Here is a 17600-nt window from a genome sequence, read left to right as displayed (position 1 = left end):
GTTTCCATATTCATATAAATTTTGATCATATATTTGTATATGTGTCTTTAACCACACCAATGACACGTTGATTAATTGACATACAACTTTGGCCATGTTCATTTATTTTAATACAATTTTTTTTTCTCTCCGCTGTCTCCATTCTTTCATCCAAAATATTTTCTATAGAGTATACCTGCCATGGTTCCTGGCGTGAAAATCAAACAACTTTCATTATTGCACGACATACAAAATATGTTGTGTGCATTAGCTTTAAGCAACTAACGACTGATACAGCTCAATTATATATTGGAGATTCATGCTATCGCGAGAATCAGAGCCCGGAAATTTTAGCCGAGCGTCAATATACATTAGCAAACCTAACCAATGTTGGACGTAAGTAGTGTATACCTTACTATTTTTAATCCTCATCCCGAGATTTTAACTGTCCACTCGGGGTAAAAATGTTTAAAAATGAACAACTTTTCACCATATTCTTATCTTATTAACACAGATCAATGCGGGGACATCAATTCTTCCATTATACTTAAATTTAATTGGCATACATTAAGCTTAGCATTTATACTATGGTTATCAATGTACTTCAAAATAATCAGTTGATTTGTTTCGTACTATTATCATTAAAACAGCAATTATTATGAAACGAGAGAATGAGTTCTTTTTTTGGTAGTGTAAAACCAAAGAGAATACTGTGCTATATGAATGCTAGACGTACTGCAATGAATATTATGAAAATGTTGCAAAGAAAGGTTCTGTTAATTCTTTTTTTTATAAAAGCAGAAAAATGAGAAAATTTTGTATATATGAAATAATTGCCATTGAGTCACTGACAAGTTGATGAAGAATACAAAAGTGAGGTAAATTTGTTTAAACTGTTTTTTATATGTCAAAATGATGAAAAATAAAATTAAATTTTAAGAGATAAAAATATGGAAAAGTGATATATTTGAGGTAACATGAAAATAATAATGATTACGTAGCTTAGAAGAAGACAGAGACATTTAAAATGAAATTGTGTAGTGGATGATAAAAGGAAACTAGATAATTAAAGAAAAAATAAGTACTTAAGGACATTAGGTGTAAAAAAAATTATTGATATTTTTCTTCGTGAAATTACATTAAATGGAAAATTGAGTCATAAAGCAACTGGAACCATAAGAGTGAAAAGCAAAATTTATGTTGATTCAAATATGAAAATAAAAAAATTAATTATTTTTCAAATGGATGTCAAGGGATGTACACAAAGTGAACATATATTTTTTTCTATGTTTTAATGTAATTAAAATGGCTGAAATTCAGTTGATTTTAATGTTTATGTGTTGCCGTACAAGAGTCAAATGGAAGTTTGTTGCTTCTGTTTGTTACAAGGTCGAGATACTTAGGTAATAACGAAAGCAATTTTATTTGCTTTAATTTCCACGTTTACTACCCCTGAGTGACTCTTCAGTAATTTTAGTTCGTTCGTTCAGTGATTAAAAAATCAATTAAAATGAAATTATTGCTTGTATCTCCTTATTATAGGAGAAAGCTGACTTTCTATTATGTTTCTTAATTCACATCCGTACTTAATATTTGATACTCAATTGAAAGTCGTACTTAAACATTGGTCCATCTGTCAAATGTTTCCCTGTGTAATAGCATTTCATGCCATCAACGTGTCATGTTAAGAACTAAATTAAATGATATTTTAAGGCATGGTTTATATTTTTGCTACCAAAAAATTCTATCAAAATTCCAATTTTCTTATTAAATTGCTTCATGTAATCAAAAACACTTTTCACTAATGAGCTCAAAGCTGTTCTCTATATTTCATTTAATCACCTCTTTTTATAAGCAACTTCATCTCTTTATACTCAAAAACCAAGATCTAAAACTTCATAAAATTAACCCTTACTTATTTCTCATGTATGTAAAACTATAAGGAATAAAAACAAGAAAAAAAGTTTAATTTTTCTACTTCTTCTTAGCAATAGGCAACAAATTAAACCATCGAATCATAAAGAGATAAAAATTGATATTGAATTGTTAAATAGAAAATAAATGCTTGATGAATAAATGAAAATTATAATAATTATTCATGATACGACGAAATCGAATTGGTGATACTAGAAAATATTTTGCAAGTATATAAATAAAATGATAATTACATAGATGAAGCCATAAGGTTTTCATGATAAAAGAAAAGAAAAAAAAATGTAAAAAAATTGTAATTAAAATAATTTTATATTCTGATCGGAATTTGAAAATATTTCTGAAGGGGCACACTTCAATTCATTGTCGATTGTGTAATTAAATTAAATTTTGTCAGAAATTTGCTTTACAATTATAATGTAATTATTCATTAGAAGAAAAGAGTTTCAAAGATGGAAATTTTAGTTTATTGATGAAATTTGAATAACTATTTAAATTTTTGATGAAATTTGAATAACTATTTAAATTTTATCATTGATATTCTTTTGCTCTATACCAAAATTATTTAGTAGGACAAACGTTATATAATGATTCTCATAAAATCAAGTTATGAATGATTGTTAAAATCATGATTTTATTAGATTTCATGAGAATAAATGTTATTGTTATCATTAAAAGAAAAGTCAATTCAATGCCTAGAAAATGAACTTTTAAATACAGTAAGCGTGAAAAAAATTAGAAAGTTATAATCATTTTAGATAGCGAAAGGTGAAATAAATTAAAGCATTTCTTCAGAAAATTAAAAGATTCTGATTGGAATATAATATTAATTTATAATTTTTAAGGATAAAAAATAAACAAATAATTGTAAAAAATTCGAATAAGAAAATAAACGGTTGTAAAAAAGTTATTACTGATTATTAAAGAATGATGATTAATATTCTATAAATCAATAGAAAAATGGATTTTTATTTATTTACCCGAATAGCATTTTGCATTTTTTTACATTAAAATTGTCTGAGAACAATCACCATTCCCCCCATAGATGGCGCTTGAAGCTGAAATTATCACTTGCTACCGCATATTACTTTTGCAATATTAGTTCTTTGGTCAACCATATCGTCTTTTTCCATTTATATATTAAATTGAGGCTTTTTAATTATTTTCAGCTTAAGCATCCACAAAGAATCTACTCAGCAATCTAGCAAGCAAAGCCAAAAAAAGTTGAAATGTACTTGAAATTTATGTACACACAAAATTCATAACATAAGTCGAATTGAAAAATTTCATTCATTTCATTCAACTTTATTATACCCTCATTCACTTGATTTATTTATTCACGTATATTGCTATAAATAAAAAGCTAATTTGCCTTCATCAATTAAAGCTTTCAGATCCATTCCAGCAAAAGAATAAATAAATATAAATAATATTTTTTTTTTAAGGTTTCTTCACTTTGATGTATCATAAGTCTTCTCATCAAAAAATATCCAGCACAAAAGTTTCTGGGGAGAGATGATTTTCTGTCGTTGACTGACTTTTTGAAATGTTTGCTTATGTAAAATATTGATCTTTTGAAGGTTTATGAACTGAATCTCTATCATTTGTTGTTTTGATACTTTTCAATTGCTAGAGATAAAGTTTTACAGACATTATGCAAAAATGGAAGCTTGTTCGAGGTTTATTTGGTTTTGTAGCATATAGTTGCATTAAAAAATGTTTTAAAACAAATAAGCTATGGTGCTTTTGTTTCCAACTGCAGTTTAAAAAACAGAAAACAAAATTTCACAATGCATCCGTCAAAATTGTTTATTAAACATACATACAAAAACTGCATAAAGTAACCAAGCCTGGCTTTACTTCATAAAAATAAAGAAACATAATAAAAAAAATCCACACAATTTTCCCCTCAAACAATGATGAAGAAAAATATAAAATATAAAAAAGTTAATTGAAATCGCGCAGATGAAAGGAACTGCAAAATTAAATGCTTTCAATTGTTGTAACAAGATGAGAAATGAATAAAATACAGATTCTTTTGCTTCTCTCCCATTCTCTCATTTTCCTCCTTTTATATTGTGTTATTTCGTGTAAGCACATTTGACCTCTGGTTACGTTTTCTTTCATTTCTCTCAAACATTTTCATTTCAAATTACATTTTCTGTCTTAATTTTTTATCTCTCCATTATAAAAAAGCATAAAAAATTGTTTTTGTTTAAAGTTAATTCATCGTACTTAAAGGGAAACAACTGTTCATTCATTCCTTTTCATCAAAAACATGAGCGAATTATTTACTTTTTTTACATTGTTTTTTTGCATTGCGAAAAAAAAGAAAATTTTCTCTTTGTGTGCTCTTTATGAAACGTGAATCGTTTTTATGAGAATTTTACATAACAATTGGAACTGTTTGTATTCTTAATTTGATTATTTCGAATATTTTGATTAATATTGAAGGATTTTTTTTCCATATTTCCATAGAATTTACGATACAAAATCAATAAAACTTGACACAAATTTCAATCAATCAGGATTTATCGTCATAGAGAACATACATTTTTCAATTATTGTTACAATCACGAATTCAGTCACCGAAACCTTCGGTATTATTAAATTGAATTTTGTAATTCATTGGATGAAGGATATTATTTTATACTTCGTGCCACAAACGTTTTGATTTTTTTTATATTTTATGATGCACGAATGACGGAAATGCTTAATATTGTAAATCCTCAGAAATATTGTAATTCATGTGATACGTTGTAGCTAAAAGGATAACGAGACTATCATGACGATCGTGTGTATAGTGCTTACAACGCATAATTATAATACTGAGAATTAATATTCACAGACTCAAATTCAAATGCGAATTTTAATTAAATTAAGATCAAGAACGTAATAAAATTCCCACATTTATTTCCCGATCAAAAGTCACAACTCAACACTAAAATACAGAAATTATTGTCATTAAAATTTAACCGATAATGATTACAATAAATTTTAGCAAGAATATAAAAATAAACTGAAACCAAAACACTTTCTGTTATTCTCTTTGCTCTCACTTCCTTCAACATTTTTGTAATGAAAGAAAAAGCAGACAGTTATAATACAATAAAAATGAATATATTACCTCATTATATATTTAAAAAGCAGAAATCCACTTTACGAACTTATAACACAAGAATAAAGGAGAGAGAAAAAAGTATTACATTCATCTTCACTTAACTTTACTTCAGTTACTAAAGAACTTCTTTATGTCTTAGGTGCAAGAATATAATACAAGTCAAAAGAATTGTGTGCAATGATAAGCGCAAAGTACAGAAAATGCATTATTTTTTAAATGAGAAACAGCATCAGCATGAACGAAAAAAATACCACAATAGCAGTCGTTAGTTGTCTCCATGAATTGTATAAGAGAAAAAAAGAAGTGATATAAAAGTAATAACAATAATAAAAGTAATAGTCAGGAAGAACTAAAAAAATGCAGTAAACTTTTTTTTCTTCACCTTCCTAACTTGATACATATTTTAGGTTCAGTTTTGTTTTGACGTTCATTTTATCTTGTGCTATTGGCTGATTTTCATTACTAGTCGTGACTCTTAAACTGCGCTTTTTAGGCAAAAGAGCATCCAAGTTCATGCTTACAGCATCAAAAATCATTTGCTCTCCAATTGAAAAGAATTTTTGGAACTAAACACTATCTCAACTTCCACCACTTCCTCCAATTCAAACATAAATTCATGTATATTTATAGAATACAAGATAGAAGATATCATAAGTAAGAACCTATTAAACCATTGAAGAGTCAAAAAGCAAGAATAAAATGAAGAAAAAGTTTATGTTTTGCATGCCCTTGTATAAAACTATGCACATATACAGTCTCAAGTGAAAATTGTAAAATGTTTAAGATGAGAAAAACTTGTTGTAAACATTGTAAATAATTAATGAAGAGAAGAGAAAGAAGGAATAAAAATGAATAAAACAAGAACTTGTGGTTGAAGACTATTTACTTTCCATCTCTTAATATTTTTTTATTTTGCAGCATTTATGGCTACCCTAGGTAGGTTTATGCACTTAAATTTTTTTAATATTAAAATAACTAACAACTTTTTGAGAATCCCCAAAGATTTCTTTTTCTAGAGGAAATTTTACTGCATTTAAATCCTTCGATAGATGGATCTCTATAAAGTTTTACTTCTTGATCTAAAAAAACTTCTACTTTGAGTGAGAAATCCTTGGAAATTTTTACTGCATTTCATGTCATTTAATACTTCTACATGACTTTAGTTTTTCTTAGATATCTAGTGGTTTCCAGAATAATTTATGAAAATATTTCATAGCATTTCTTGAAAGTTACTTGACGTACATGCCAAAAAGAAAATTGAAGCATAAATATCTGAAGAAGGAAAAGTTATATTGGACATCAATAAAGAGAAAAGTTTAAGAAAATTGAAGTTGAAATTTTATTACAGCTTAAATATTTATGTTATTGATGAGTTGGGCATTAGAAGAGAAATTGACACATTATATTCTATTTTTATGATTCTGCATATATTTCACTATTTCAACTAATATTGTAATATTCTAGAAAGTCTAATACATTTATGAAATCTAATACATTTATGAAAATAAATATTTCACAATTGACAATTTCGCTAGTGAATTAACCAGATAACTCTCTATTTCAGTTATTTGATTCAATTTCTGGTTATTTAATCCAATTTTTTCGCAGTCATGTTTGCTATTTAAAATCATCAAATATCACAAAGCATTTTTTGTTTGTTACAATGACTAAATATTTTATGGAAATTGAGCTATTTGATTTCACAAAAAGAATTGCTTACCGCGAGCAATAATCGATATTAATTCATTTAAAATAACTCAAAGCGTGCCAATTTTTTTCGCATGTTTGTTTTAATGGCATTGGGAGATATGTTTTATAGACAATTAATTTTTTGGACACGAATTTGTGCAGAAGAAAACATGTTCAATTTTTTTTTATCTATTGCTTTGGGATGAAAACTTTCAGGTGCAAAGCATTGTGATGAAAATGAACAATTATCAGTTATTCTTGATGCTATTGCAGCTAGATTTCAAGTTCGACAATACGTGTAGAAATTATTTGAAATTTTAAATGCGCAATCAAAAGCAATCATCAGCTAATTCGCAACTTGTTCTTTGTTTTCTGTAAATCCCCAGTCTCTTTATTTGGCATAATATCAATTTTCAAATTTAATTTAGTCAACAATATTTTTTCACATTCATATTCACCTATGAATATATTCACATAACTCTCAACATGTATACATACCCAGTTGAAAGTGAAACGAGTATGAGTTCACAGACATTTTGAGAGTAATGTTATTTTTTAATTAATTTAACAGTGAAAACATTTTTAACTTCACAATGTTGATGTCCCTTTTATTATACAATTTTTTTATATGTTATGAAAGAAATAAACAAACAAACAATGAGGATATGGAGGAAAAAACGCAATCATATTTCCTGTCTCCAGTTCAACAATTTCAATATACAAACAAACAAACAAATGAACGCGATTTCTTTTCTCTTTCTGTTTCATTTGCCATTTCATGTCGTCGTAGTCGTCGACGTTGTACGGTGTAGAGAGTGGAAAATTTAAAAGTCATGAATATGAATGAAAAATGGAAATCATAAATCATATAACATTTCCCCATTTATTTTATGTCCTTATTTTAATAATCAACGGTATCAGCTATCTATAGTGTTTGAATGTGAATCTGTTTGTAATCTATCCTGTACATTTATACATGTAGATGTGGATACAATACCATCAATGGATGGAAATTCAGGTCTGAGCACTCTACCAGATTAATTTTTTTAAATAAATAATGTCAAAAACTTCCGATAACTTTTCAGTGTCACAACCCTGACTCAGATAGAAATGGAAATACAATGACAACAGGAAAAAAACATTAATTTTTTATGAAAAATTAATAAAATATCAGAATGGAATCATTTGCTGATTGAACAGACACACCATAACTGAAGTAATGTCCTTTAGTGTACATCCAATAGTGATATGCAGATCAAGTTGCATATACATATGGAAATTTTAATGAAGTTTTTCAACCAAATGGGATTTTTTGTGTTGATAACTATTGAAATAATAATGCATTTCCATTCGTTCTATTAAGCAACTCCAATTTTGCTATTGAATGGTGCTTATGCATGGGAAGGACAATTTCTCGCTGTTTCTTCAGTACTAAACATCTAGAAAACAAAGAAGTTTCTTTATTATCAACTGGAAGCCTGATGTCTGCATTATCTCATTTAAGCAGAATAATCATCGGAAATGACCATAAAATATGAACTTTTGTGACGCTGTAAATTTTGACTCCATAAAAACAACTCACTTACAAAAATTATGACAATTATGATAAAGATCCATATCATAATGCCACACAACCGCAAAATGCTGAATATTCATTCAAATTGATTTATGACATTTAACATCGTCTGCATTTAGTAAAATTATGCAAACAAAACACGTACATTAGATATGGTGGTAAAACGTATGTAGTTCTCAAAAAATTAAAAAAAAAAAAGTAAAAAGAGCAAGTTTTATTAGAGGATGTACACATCAACTCTTTTTCTGCTTAAATTATGTCAGACATTAATTTTTATGTGTCTCTGTGTTTATCATCATGGTCGCTTAGTTTACATTTTCTTATAGTCCGCGATAACATTTTTATGTTGCATAAATTGTTTATGAATTCATGTATACCTGAATATGAAAAAAAAAATTAATTAAATTGATTCTAAAAGCAAGAACGATAATTACAGTAATTTTAAAAAATTCTGATTGAAATTTGTTCTATTTTTTTACTATGAACATACATATTGTGCATGCTATAATGCAACTAATATTAAGGGAGCATCAAACAATTCTGTTGTCTAAAACACTCACGCATTCCTTTTTAAAAATATTAATATGTGGCAGATTTCTATTAATATTCAGTCAAAATGAAAGCATTTTTCTAAAAAAACTTGCTTTAAAAAATCTTCGACAAACTGCCAATGGCTCTGTTATTATTTGCACGACTCTATATTGCATGCGAAATGTGAAAAATTTTGCGACTGCTAAATGGAAAAGACATGTTTGGTCTAGAAAAATAATGAAAAAATTAAAATTTATGTATGATTGTGTGAGTATATTCTAATTCAATTAATTTCTACCATTTTTCAAAAGAGGAAATTCCTCCTTGCATGCTTTTGCTCCATAAAATTATAATGTGTAATTTGTATGATTATGCGGGCTGCTGATTTCAAACAACTTTTTTCCACCCTCTGCTGACATGAAAAAATATTCAGATGATGTTAATAAACTTGCTAAAATCACTCGGATATATTTTTCAGGTCACACATGAGTCAATATTTGTCATCAAACTTTTTTCTCACTCGGACATTTTTATGAAACAGAGCACTTTGTTGTTTGCATTACATTGATTCGTACGAAACTTTTTTAGACATGTTTGTGATGATGTAATGGAAATGAGTTTTTTAAAAACTTATTTTATTTCATAAAATAAAAAATTGATGTTTCTAAATAAAAGTGATATTCATTTAACCAAGTGTGTGGAATTTCGACGACAAAACAAGTTTTTTGGTTGAGACTGTTACAAAATCCTAGACCCCCCCTCCCCCCTAAAAAGTGAACGTAATAAGTGAACGGCCCCTAACCAAGTGTTGGACAATCTGTGTGGCGCGACAAAATAAGTTTGGGTTTTTAGTCGAGGCGGCAAGATTTGCCGCGAAAAAAAAGAGGTTAATCATCACTGATTTAATCACTAAAACATTATTCACTATAAAATTTTATATTCGAGTAATTCTCAGTACTGTAGATATCTTCGTGAATAAAAGGATGAACTGTGAATTAAAAATATAAAAAATAAAAGGAATATAAAGTTCAAGATGCTTGAAACCGCATGTTTGATAGCTTTTACACTATCAATTTTAGGTGAAATTTCAATTTTTTAAGTTTATTGCTCTAAATTGATTTTGAATTATTTAAGGAAATGGATTCATAATTTCAAGTTTTTTTGCAAATGAAAAAGCTTTGAACACTTTTACATCATTAGTAATCAATATTTTGTTTATTGATTTCATTTATGCAATTTTTATGGTTATTAGTATTTGTTTTAAAGATGTAAGTTTATAAAAGATAAATTTTGGAGTTTCTTAAATATTAATAAATTATTTTCAGGCCATTCGTGATAAAGAACTTTTCTATTTCTTTGAACAATTATTCCAAACTAGCTCTCGTACTATGGTGTTGATGACTTTGATAATTTTATCATTCTATGTGATGTTCTCATCTGTTCAGAATGTGCTGATAGGGAACTTAATAACAAAAGAGAATATGTTCATAATTTTCTTTATGATGTGGTCAATAATAGTTGGATTGAATTGTGTGTATCAGAAAACAGTCATAGACTTTTCATCATGCATTAAATTGCATGATTTCAATATTGACGGGCACTTGGATTTAGCTCTATTTGAGATTTTAATTTTACAACAATGCATAATACTTTTTCTACAAGAGAAGAGAAAAAGTGCCAACACGCAGCCAGAAATATTCTACATCCATAACAATGTGTCAATTCAAAATATTCCATCACATTACGATGACTTGAATAAGTCATTAAGGTACCTTTCCTACACTCTATCGTTATCATTTATCATTTTTTGGCTTCCATTTTTTATTGCTCAATTTTTAATCTTAATTGACATAAGTATCGTCATGAAAGAATTACTTGTACATTTATATTTCTTTGGAACTATGAGAGGAGTTGTCACTCCTATAGCAATTTTTATTATTTATACGAAGAGTAGGTGTCTCATTTACAAAATGATCTATATGCTCACAGGATGGGAAGTGCACTTTGATTGATATCAAAATGAAATTTTTTTGACTTTTAAGCATCATGTCTAAATAAATTTATTAAATAGATAAGGAAGTGAACAAAGCCATAAATCATCATTGGAAATATGAGGAATAAAACAAGAGATATGCAAAATATTAGCTGCTGAGAAAATCGAGATAATTCACATTGTGATTTAGCACTATCAATAAAGGGTTGTACACATCTTTTGAATGCGTCTTGATTAAATATTAAATCGAATGCATAGCATTTGTTAGCTGTATCGTTTTCAATTAGTATGTCCATAATACATTTGATTAACTTCGGATTTTTCGGATATTGTTCTTTGACTATTTGATGAATTTTTCCATACATCGTATCATCTAGAATCGATTTTATCTTCGGCTTAAGTCTAATAGTTGCAAATCCGATTGCTAAGCAGCAAAAGGATGTCAACATAAAAATTTGTACTAATCTGTAAAAAAATGCGTGTAAAATTATAGTTCATTCAAATTCTTACTACTCTGTTTCTTGATTGCTAAAACTTACTTCATTTTAACAGGAATTTCTAATGAATTGTGATGGATGTAATAATAGAAATAAAAATGCCAAATTCAAAAATTTTCAAGTGTTAAAAAATCAGAAAAGTTGACTTTTAGCAAAGCACACTACATTTTTCAGTGATTCAAAACTATTCGTCATTGTAATTATGAATAATTTAGTATGAATTTGATTCATGTAAAATGTATTATCTTTTTAGAGCTGAGCTCCAAAAACTACAGTTTTAAAAATTTCTACATTCATAAAGTATCTGTGAAGTTGGAATTTCATTTATATTTTTAAAAAATGGGAGATATCACTAATATTATTGTGATAATATTTTCAATATTTTCTGTTGCTGGTAAGTAGTTCTATCTAATTCCATAACAATAAGAACTACAATTAAAATTAATTTCAGGACATTTATTCCTAATTTTAAGTATCCTAAGCAATTTTGAAACCAGAAATCCATTTGGATCTTTTATTATTAATTTAAGCATTGCTGATATATTATCATCAGCATTTGTGCATTCACACGTGCTCCTTGAAAAGGTAACTCTGATTTTCTTTGTTCAAAAATTGTATCATAATTTTTTAATTTTAGCACAACAATGAAATTAACAAAAGTTCATTTTTTACCAAAGCACTAGAAACTTCATCTCGTTCAGTAACTTTGATGTTACTAATAATTTTGTTTTTTTATCTAATATTTTCCTCAATAAGTCAAGTAACAATTGAAAAATATTTTACACCTGAAGATACATTTATTCATACTTTCATCCTATGGTCATTAATTGGTGGAATCCATCTTATTTATCATAAAATCAAGATTAAATGTATACTTTATGATAATAACTTTCTAGTAAATGATTTTGTTGATATGATATTTGCAGCGATTCTGCTATTTCAACTATTGACTGCATATTATTTAAAATACAGACAAAAACATCTTAAATCTAACACCACAGATGAAACTGTTAACAGATATGATAACTTCGGATTAACTCTTCTCAGTATTCCTGGTTACATATGTTATACTGATAAATCAATGAAGTCACTGATCAAGCTTCAATCGATTCTATTTATTTCATTTTGGCTACCATACTACATCACTGTTTTACTTATTTTTAGTGGAGTAAACTGGAACTATATCCATGATATATCAACTTTTGCATACGTTTTTGGAACATCGAAAGGAATTGCAAGTTGCATTTTAACTTTCATTGTATATAAAGAATATCAGTTGATTTTACAAAACATAAGAGAATTTTTACTAACCATAAGAGATTAAGCTTTTAAGATAAATAAGTTGAAACTATTAATAAATATTAAAGTTTATTTCATAAGGGTTTATTTAAAAGTTATTCCTAAATTAAATCGTTTCCAAAATTACTTTCTCTAATTATTAAAGTGATTATGAAATCAGAAAAAAAGATCTTCCAAAAAGTTATTTAAAATTTAATTTAGATAAGTGAGGGATTTTTTTTTTGGCAACAGGAACCATCTGTAATTAGTATAAAAAGAATGTACATTTATGCTTATATGAATAGAAAAGTGATAAAAAATACAGAATTTAGGGAATTGCATTAAAATGTTTTGTGTAGCATGTTGGCAGAAATTTAAAAATTTTTATTCGAGCTAGCAGCAATGACTATGATACAGTAGTATGAACGTACATATACTGTACAGATATTTTGGTAGTTTAAATTGTTGGGACGAGTTGTAACTCCAAATGCTCCTAATTTAAATATCTCGAAGCGTCATACAAAAAAGACATCTACAGCAGCATATAAAACTTGCAAAGGTAATAGTTGGCGTTTTAATCATATTTGCACCGCATTTAATCTCAGTTAAAGACTTTCAACTTTTAACTTACTAATCCTTTAAATTTAAAAACTTCTCATATTGCTATTTCTAAGTTTTATGAAAAAATTCGTGTCATGCGGCGTGAATATGACGAAAAAATCCCTTTTTCCTTCCCTCATTTACTTTTCAAAAACAATAAAATCTTAATATGTGACGCAATTCCGCATCTTATACATGAAAATAGAAAACAGACAATAATCATAATACATTCACATTTTCCTATATCTCTGTAGTATTTTTCCTCTTCCTTACTTCTTACCGCACTAAACTTTTGCCTCACAGCAATAAAATCACAAAACTTTTACTTACAGTTAAAGGCACATTCCGTTTACTCACAATCTCCTTCATACTCTTTGTCACCATGTTGTATTCGATATCATACAGCACATTTCTATTTCTCCTTTTTCGTGCACACTTTGCAATGCATATTATTTTATAAAAAATGCAAAAAAGATTTGAAAAGTTCTGTGCTGAGAAATATGTATTGCAAATTATCAACAAATTGTTTTAAAAAGATATTATAGTTTTCTTCAAAACTTTGCTACATTCCATAGATACTGCTGCAATTTTTTTCCCTCTTTCTTTCTTTTAATTCTTTAGCAAAATTCTTGAATATTTTAATATTGTTATCTAAATGTAAAAGGAAATATATGAAATAGAAGAAAGTTTTGCGCAAACTTTCGTTATCCTTTTTGAAAGGAAATGGATGTAATTACGTTTTAACAGGATTATGTCCATTTATATAAATAATAAGCATAAAAAGATGAGGTACTTATATTAAATGTGCAAAAGGACCGTTTGATAAATAAAAAAGGGATTGTACGGGTAGCTCTTGATTTGGTCTGATAAGTTTAGATGTGGTCATTTATTGTCAACTGTAAATTTATTTTTTTTTATCCCTTGGATACAACCTTGACTGAAATCAATGTTCTGTGTATGTAATTTAATAAAAAATAAAGTCTTCCTTTGAAAATTAGTACTAAATTAGGTTACATAAGAATTTTATAATTCAATACTTTTTTATCGAATTATTATTAGATAGAAATTTTTATTATCAGAAACTTAATTAAAATTCAAAAGATGAGAAATTTCATTGAGAATTAAATTTTCATCATCTTACAATTTGTCTAATTATGCTGCGAGATATGTTCAAACACAACTTCGCAACCTCTCTTTCCGTTCTTCATCTCGCTATGACGAAGAATTAGAAATTCATTTCGTCTAATGAAAATTTACATGTAAGTCATGTGTGTAAGTCATGTCTTATCAATCTGTAGAATATATTATAACTTCATATAAAACTTAAATAATTAAATACTAAAAACTCTTTGAACTGTAATTACCACCGCCAGAAAAGTTTTTGCCGTTAGCGAGTAAGACACAAAGTCATTAAAATTCTACGCATCACATTCACAGAAAAATATCATATAAGAGTTTAAAAGACGACGGATATGAAGAAAGAAAAATAAAGCTGAGGTATTTTATGTGTACGGTGTGTATAAATGCTACATATTCTTACTCCAATGCTTTACTTCAAGCCAGGATAATAAGCAGTGAATGTAAAAAATTGCAAATTAAATTATTTAATATCATAAACTTTACGATCTCCCTTTCCCACTCATTCATGTTTTACCACCTCTGTTATCGATGACAATCTTTCAAAGCTTTCATCTATGAGTATAACGTTGTATGGTAAAAATTATTACCAATAAAAATTATGATAAGGTTTGTGCCTAGGAGTGGAAACTTTTCAAAAGTTATTTCAATTTTGGGCGTTATTTTAGTATATTAAAAAGTGTAATGTTTACTTGATATATTTTTTAAGAATTGAAGAATAGAGTAGCTGCTTCCACCCCTGTCTTTAAACTCCAACATCCTGTATCTCTAACTTTGTGTAAAACTGTGTAAATGACAAACAAACACAGTAAATTTTATGATGTCGTTTTATCTAAATTTCATTTTAGCTAATTCTCATTTTCACATTTATCTCAAACCGCAAAATGTGATTATGTATAATTTTGAAGTTTTCCATTGCTTTTGGGGTGTATTTTTTGTAATAAATAAAAAGAGAAGAAAGCAAAATTTTTAATAATGATAACTTTTAATTAGAAACTTTTTATCCACTTTTTCTTACTGAATGTCTGTATTTGTGTCGAATTTTATTCATTATCGTTTGACGTCCCTGTTGAATACTATTGTAAAATTTGAAGATTCTTGTTGATGTGAGAAATATCCAAAAATCTTTTTTAAAACTTAATGTTCTTGATTCATTCAATCATTATGAAAAACAATAACTCACATATCGATTATGCAAATTTATGGCAATTAATTAAATTTTGCCATCAAATTCAAATGAGACTTAAAATTTTTCTTAAAAGATATATTTTTTTAACGATTTCATTCAACCGATGTAAATTTTTTTAACATTTTGTGTCTTTTATTTTATTGATGCATGTAAATTTATGTATTCATAAATTCATAATTTTATGGTAAAACAATAAAATTATTCAAGCTTATTCATTTATTATCACATCAATTATGGCACATGAAATACGAAATATTCAACCACAAAATTCCATTTCAAGTTCCTCTATTGTTTAATCTTATTTCGAATCTATCAAAAATTTGTTGATAATTCACTAATCCCATCCATATATCAAGTTGATAATAACAACAGCAATGCTATGTGTACATTCAGATATCTAATCACAGGATATATATCTCGTTTTCACTCTTATCGCAATGGCAATATATCAACAAGAAGAACTTGATGGCATAAAATTTTGTGAAAATCAATTAATCATTTTCTTTATTTTCCACATACGCTCTCCAAAAAATTTTCTCTCAATCTATAAGTATGTATATACATATATATGTAAGAGCGCAGCGAATGATTTGCTATGAGAAACATGTATTGATGTCATATAACATTATATTACATTACAAATATTAAGCAAACACAATGAAAGGGAGCGAAAGGCATTAAAAAATAATTATTATTAGATTTTGTATGAATATATCTGTAACATCAGCGGAATAATTAAGGGAAAGTCACTATGAGGAAGTTTATATAAAGAGATTATTATCACAATAATAAGGATTATTATTTGTTCAGATGATTCGATTGTTTTATGAATATGTGAAATTCTCTGAATTTTTTATCCTCCCTTTATTAATACAGCGTTATTAGTATGCGCGAAATGCTGTAAGAGAATTAATATTAAACAATAGCTGATTATTTTTACCCTAATAAGATCCTCCATTTAAGAATTTTTTGATTGACTAAATATTTCTTGGATTTTTTTTTGCATATGAGAAATGTCAAAAATAAGTCTAGACGTGTATATAATAGGAGGCGTAAAACAATATTAGAAACCAGCAAACTTTATAAATTCTGGATAATAAATCCAATTAAAAATGAAATACCAGATTTTTGCCACCCTATCTTCCCAACCTTGACAATTTATTTAATTGAATATTGAAAATACAAAATTTTTCATGCCACCATATAAGCCCCTCATCATGATTAAAAAATTCCATCGTAGTTAATTGAAAAATTCCACACATAAACACAGCATATATAATTTAATGTGTTTTAAGCTTTACTAGATTTTGCGGTAATTTTCAAAGTTTTTCACTTTAAACTCTAGCAAAAAATTTCTCATGCAATCTTATAGATTTTTTTTTAACAATTAAACTTTTTCATAAATTCGTCTGTAAAAGTTTTTTTTTATGAATGGAAGCAACGCAGAAAAAAAATAAATAAATGAAAATTGTTTCATTTTCTGGAATGTAAACAATAAATTTATTTGGAATGCACAAGCAATAACAACAAATTCCTGAAAAACTAATAACTCAGTTCGTACATTATTTGCTGTGTAACGCACCTGAGTTTTTTTCCTCACAAGGGCGGTATAAATGGAATAATAATAATAATTTACGCTCAGGGATCTTCGCAAATAAAAATTTGCCATTTATGTGCTTTAGTACTCAAAAATAAAATGCTATATTAGTTGTTATAAATAAATATTTTCCCAAAAATGTAGTACTCTTGATATACATTCCCATCCAACTCTGTGTTTTTTTTTAAATTTATAAAAAATTGAAAAATGGAATCGGATAATCGATTTTTTTTTATAAAAATTGAATTCGAATTAATAAACTGAACTCATAAATATGAAAAATGATGGAAATTTTATTTGACAAAAAAAAATAACACAAATGTTTTGTCATTTTTATTAGAAATGTAGGCATCAAATTGAGTGTAGAATTTTATACGAATGAAGAAGATGAAAATCAATTTAAATCCCAAAAAAGCTTTTAGATCAATATAGATTATTGCATTACGTAAGCTTACATAGATTGAAAATGCTTTTAAAGCTA

At 27.3% G+C, this 17600-nt stretch overlaps 1 protein-coding gene across 2 annotated transcripts in view; it reads left to right on the top strand.

The window, feature by feature from the left end:
- LOC139086608 (uncharacterized) overlaps positions 1 to 2792 on the top strand; it is a 44614-nt gene extending 41822 nt beyond the window's left edge. Inside the window, exons 13-14 of one of the 2 annotated variants that reach the window (XM_070635118.1) lie at positions 169 to 375; positions 494 to 2792. In XM_070635118.1, the coding sequence (XP_070491219.1) occupies positions 169 to 375; positions 494 to 600 (314 nt within the window). In that variant the 3' untranslated portion in view covers positions 601 to 2792. The remainder of the gene's footprint in view (positions 1 to 168; positions 376 to 493) is intronic. The other variant, XM_070635119.1, reaches the window with a different exon arrangement.
- The last annotated feature ends 14808 nt before the right edge of the window (positions 2793 to 17600 follow it).

This window comes from Chironomus tepperi, unplaced genomic scaffold (genome assembly GCF_022539635.2).
Source record: "Chironomus tepperi strain 1889 unplaced genomic scaffold, CSIRO-AGI_Ctep_v1 contig_85, whole genome shotgun sequence".
NCBI classification, from domain to species: domain Eukaryota; kingdom Metazoa; phylum Arthropoda; class Insecta; order Diptera; family Chironomidae; genus Chironomus; species Chironomus tepperi.
Note: the sequence above shows the minus strand (reverse complement) of the source record. Positions and strands in the feature narration are given on the sequence as shown.